Source organism: Centropristis striata, chromosome 9 (assembly GCF_030273125.1).
Source record: "Centropristis striata isolate RG_2023a ecotype Rhode Island chromosome 9, C.striata_1.0, whole genome shotgun sequence".
Classification (NCBI taxonomy): domain Eukaryota; kingdom Metazoa; phylum Chordata; class Actinopteri; order Perciformes; family Serranidae; genus Centropristis; species Centropristis striata.
The window spans coordinates 23,241,962-23,247,598 of record NC_081525.1 but is presented as its reverse complement, the minus strand read 5'-3'; the positions used below and the strand labels follow the sequence as shown (position 1 = coordinate 23,247,598).

Sequence of the window (5,637 nt, the reverse complement as noted above, 5' to 3'; positions counted from 1 at the left end):
CAGGGCACACCACCTGTAACTGGTATCCTGGGGTGTATCTGAGCAGGTCTGTGCTGGTCTTCTCAGTGAAAGCTGCTAAACGTGTTTGTTCAGTTTGCTGTTCCCATTTTTGTTTTATCAGTTATCACTTGCTAAATGCAGTTTCTTTTACTGTACAAGCAAATGCACATTGTTGTGTTCTACTAAACAAGCACCACTGCTGAAAGGCACCTTAAGGTCACGGTTCATGAGTGTCAGTGTTTCCTTCACATATTGCGTGAAACAGTCCGTTAACTCGGTTGTTGAAACAGGAGCTTTTTGTCTGACTGTGATAAAAACTATTTCTTGGACTTTTTCACCTTTACCTTAATAAAAAGTTCTTTTGAATATATATCTTTGTATTTCACTCATTCATTCATGACTTATGTACCGTATTTACACAGAGGTTAATATAATAACACAACGTTTTCAAACCATGGTGGTAAGTACACATGCTTTAAACAATAAGGCATTAAAAAGTCAGACAGCTGCGTGTATACGTGTGTAGCTGCGGCAGTGTTTGTTGCACGCTCAGATGATGCGTACAGGCCACTTTCTGTTGGGTCTCCATGTGACCAGAGTACAAATGTTAGATGGGTCCCTGTGTGAGAAATGTCTAAAAATGGGTCCCGAGGAGAAAGAGTGTGAGCGCCACTCTGTGTATCTACAGGTCTGCGGTGATGACCGAGTCGTTGTACATGAGTACGTCAGAATCAGCAGCGAGCAGCGCTGTTTGTGATGCGTTGTCCAGTCCCACTCCCTTCTGGCAAATTTGTCCGTACACCTGAACTGGTGCTCCACCGCTCCCCGGCATGATGCAGTGGGAGAGCAGCGGCGTGTTGGCGTCGTGGTTGGAGCCCGTGGTGGAGGGCACTCCGCTGACATGACCCGTGCTGGTGGAGCCGCTGGCGCTGCTGGGTGAGCGGCTTTTGGGAGGGGGCAGGTGGTGCTGGATGACCCTGGTGGGTGGGGCCGGAGGAGGGAAGTGGGCTGGGAAAGCTGCGTATCCTGGCGGGATGGGGTATCCGTTGACTGGGATAAAGCGCTGGTGGGTTTGCGTCACAGCCATGGGTGCCCACGCTTGAATCGGGGCCATCTGGCCCGGTGAGGGAATAGCCTGGGCTGGGTAGAGGTACCCCGCTGCGGCGGCGGCAGCAGCGTAGCGGGGGTTGCTGAGGTTGCTGACGGGGCTGGCGCTGAGAGAGGTGGTCTGGGTGGTGGCGTTGCCTCCGCCACCAGAAGGCGTGCTAGAGCTGGCGTGAGATGACAGCCCCTCCCAGGCTCGCAGGCGGCCGTGGATGTCCTTGAAACGTGCTCGACGTGATGGTCCTTCCTGCCAGCATTCATTCATCAAAGCATAAAACCTGAGAGATGACAGAGTTAGTTAGTTATTAGGAAACTTTAAAAATGTATTTAAAAGCACAAACACAAGAGAAATTTTACAAAATTTGGAAACTTTTATAGACCAATTTTAATGATATCACATTTTCTGACAAGAACAAGCGAATATAGAAAAGGAAAATAACAAGGAACTGATGTATCAATCACCTTTGTTTCTCTCCTATGGAGAATCACAAAGGTTACTAATTAGAGGTGTAATACACCTTTCGTAACATTGGACTGTGCAGTGCACGTCTTCCTTATGTAAACATATTTTCTTTTGTTTTTTAAGCAAGTTTTATTTCAAGAAAGTCATATCTCAAATTCTCAACACAGACATTTTCCCCACATTTTTATGGTTATGTCACATATTCAATAAAAATGTACAAAAACTTTGGGAGCAAAACCAATAATGTGCTTATAGTACCAGCAGAAAAATGTATAATGCATAATAAATGCATAATGTGAGGTTTTGCTGTTGGTTGGGTAATAAATCAATGTTTTTCTAAACTTAATAATTAGCAAAAAAACAATAACTGTGGCCTTCGAAACACAACAAGGTGAAGATACAGTAACGTTTGTGGGCTTTGAACCACAAGTTACACCATGTATCTATGTGCTGGAACACCTTCTCATCATTCACTGCACAGCTGATGCAGATCAGCAGCCTGAACGTACCTTGGCGGACAGTCCTCAGGGCAGGGCAGCAGCTGCCTCTTTCTCACCATCTCCATCACTTCCTGGTTGGAGAAGCCGTAGTAGGGCTGCAGACCGTAGCTGAAGATCTCCCACAGCACGACTCCGAACGACCAGATGTCCGAGTCTGTGGTGAACTTTCCGTAAGAGATGGCCTCAGGTGGCATCCAGCGGATGGGCAGCAGAGTTTTGGGCTGGATGCAGTAATAGTCGGAGGAGTAGATGGCCCTGGACAGACCCAGGTCGGAGATCTTGATGTGGAGCTGTTCACCTACTAGAATGTTCCGAGCTGCGAGGTCTTTGTGGGTGTAAAAGTGGCTGGCCAAGTACTCCATCCCAGCAGCCACCTGGTGTGATTAGTCAGAAAGAAAATAATTTAAATAACTGTGAAGTATGTATGAAACAGGATAGCAAAGAGAGATGATGTAATCAATACAAACAAATTTAAACCGCAGAAGGGCATTTCCACTTCCCACGAAGTTCCATAAATTTAGGTCCCTGAAACCTTATGGGGAAGGTGATTCTTTCTATAACAAAGACTTCACAAGTTATGTCATACCAGTTTTCTGTAGATGGGGAATCTGGCTTAATCTATTTCCCTTAATTTCCTTTCCTTGCAGGTAAACTCAGTGTTCTAAATATGTGTTTTTCTTTAAATATTTGTTGAGGATGAATGTGGGAGCTGAAATAGGGATATGTCCCAATTAAAACTATTTTTACTCCCAAATATAGTCACCAATTCTGTGTAAATCTTACAGCAAAAAGTGACAGGAGAAAAAAAAAATGTGGTAGTGCTTCACTTATTGAGACTCACAAACAGCCACTCACATTCGCACACGTTCCCAGCCAAATGCTCTACATGAGACTGAGCTAAATGTCCTCAATTGAAATTCACAATATTTTTTCCAGAATTCCTCACATATATCACACACACACACACACATATATATATATATATATATATATATACATACACATATATACATATACACTCACACACACACTCATATATATAGATATATATACCCACACATAGATATATATATATATCAAAATGTACTTAAAGTATCAAAAGTAAAAATAGTCATTATGCTGAATGGCCCCACTCAGATTGTTTTAAATATTCTGAATATATTATAGGATTATTATTATTATAGATGCATTTAAGTAAACAGCGTTTTAATTTTCTCATGGTAGGGCTAATTTTAACTAATAAATATACTCTTATGAGGTTTAATTTAAAACAATGTCTAATCACTTTAAATTGACCATGTTTTTCATGTTAAATATCGACCTGAAAAGTTACTAAAGCTGTCAGTTAAATGTAGTGGAGTAAGAAGTACAATATTTGCCTCGAAATGTAGTGAAGTCGAAGTATAAAGTTACATAAAATGGAAATACTCAAATAAAGTTCAAGTACCTCAAAATTGTACTTAAGTACAGTACTACAGAGTAAATGTACTTAGTTACATTCCACCACTGTATATTGGGCATTAAGAGACATTAAATAGCACCTACATAATACAAAAATAGTAAGGGAAAACAAACAGCAGCTTATGCGAGGATGTCTAGAAGCCCTGGATACTGAACCTTTATTTAACCAAAACCAAAAAACAATTACAGTCTGTCCTATAGGTCCTAATAAAAACTTGTACTAGGCCACTTAGTCAAGGTCATGGGGGAAGCACATCAGAAAGTTTGGAGATCTTATGTCCCACCTGTATGGACATGTGCAGGAAGTCTCCGTGATCCAGGCTGGATTTCACTGTGCCGTCCTCATCACTGCTGCAGCCAACGTCAGAGTGCGGGGAGCGCATGATGAGGAACTCGTGGAGGTCGCCTTGGGGCAAAAACTCAAACAGCATACAGACAGGCTGCTCCTGGATCACCACGCCCAGCAGGCACACCACGTTTGGGTGCTGCAGCTCCGTCAGCACTGCAGCCTCCTGTGATAGAAACATAAAAAGTATCGCTGTAATACCAGCAAAAAGAAAGGCAGTGACACTAAACTTAGATAGTCCGCCTACAGATAGTGTCTAGAGTCAGTATATGTGACAATTCATAAACATACCAACATATTCTGAGGAAATTCCGCTGGGCTTAAACTAGGGTTGTCAAAAGTATCGATACTCAAAAAAGTATCGATACTAAAACGTTGTATCCGGATACAATACTCATTTTCAAAAGTATCGAGTATTTGAAGCTTGTTATCATAGTTGCAGTTTCTTTTTGCACAACTGTTTTTTATTATAAATATTTAACCTGTGGTTCTGTTCATTTTTACATGTTGCATTTTTCTTGTTAATAAAAATATTTCTGGTAAATTTTGGGGTCTTTGTTTTTATCCTTGTGGTATTGAAAATGGTATCGAGTATCGAATATTTTCCTGAGTATCGGTATCGAGTTGAACATTTTAGTATCGTGAGTAAGAGCCCAGTCATACAATAACTTGTACATCTGATGTTATTCACTTTCTCCCCATCTGTTCCCGTAGACCATAAAGACAAGTCAGGCGGCAGCAACATGGAGATCTTGTACATCCTGGTTCCCAGTGTGGCCATCCCGCTAGTATCGAGTTGAAAATTTTAGTATCGTGACAACCCTAGCTTAAACTACTTACTCTGCCACACAAACATACTAATAAAATAAACTATCTGTGGACGGACTATCCAAGTCAAGCAATATTATTTTTATAGGTTTATTAGAGCAAAAAGATTTTAACTTTGTTTCAACTGCAATTTTAAAACCATACATATTCACATAAATGAAGGGAGAATTTTTTTTGCTAATAGCTAAAACGTATTAGAAAGAATCAGGGATTGGAAAATAATAGAGCCATTAATTTATATAAAGTTTTGAGTTGTCAGAGTCAGCAAATTTATTATTTGAAGGCAGAGTGTTTCATAGCTCTGGGGTGTAAAAAGTAAACTTTAGACGTTTGTTGAGTGTTCTAAAAGACAGATTTTGGGGTGGATCACTTTAAAGGCCAGCAGTTCAGGTCTACTTCATTCTGAACATTTAAAGGGCGGATTATGTTTTCACAAGTCATCTGTTTCAATCCTCCTTAACATCTAAAAGCATCTGGACAGTCTGCCAGTAGTTACAGTTTATTTTTGGAACTATTTCAAGTGAAAAAAGTAATTTTTAGCCATATACAATCTGCCATCGCCCACCAAGTTTACCTTCTGTGGAAATATAACAAGTTATGCTTCAAGTCTTGTGGGAAGAGAGAACCTTCCACTGGGAAAAATACTCCCTTGTATTTTAAAACATAAAATTAATCTAGCACCACATGTCAAACTTCCAGATAAAAGCAAATTTTTGATTTTTAAATTTAGTCTCCTGTTATGTTGCGGGTCAAATTGACCCATTTCAAAGTTTAAAATAATAATAAAAAAAAGTTCAAAGTATTTTTTCATAAAAAGAAAAAAAGAAAAAAAAATCTAAATTAAAAAAAAAAGTTTTAACATGCATTTTTAAAAAATGAAAAATGAGTAAGTTATCCTCATTGAACCATGATCTGTGAGAGATAAAGAACACCAT

At 40.0% G+C, this 5,637-nt stretch overlaps 1 protein-coding gene across 1 annotated transcript in view; it reads right to left on the bottom strand.

The window, feature by feature from the left end:
• Nucleotides 1-469: 469 nt before the first annotated feature.
• ror1 (receptor tyrosine kinase-like orphan receptor 1) overlaps nt 470-5,637 on the bottom strand; it is a 152,130-nt gene continuing 146,962 nt past the window's right edge. The window contains exons 10-12 of the mRNA XM_059341571.1: nt 3,813-4,040; nt 2,077-2,441; nt 470-1,382 (exon numbers count right to left, since the gene is read on the bottom strand). Of these exons, the coding sequence (XP_059197554.1) occupies nt 683-1,382; nt 2,077-2,441; nt 3,813-4,040 (1,293 nt within the window). The 3' untranslated portion in view covers nt 470-682. The remainder of the gene's footprint in view (nt 1,383-2,076; nt 2,442-3,812; nt 4,041-5,637) is intronic.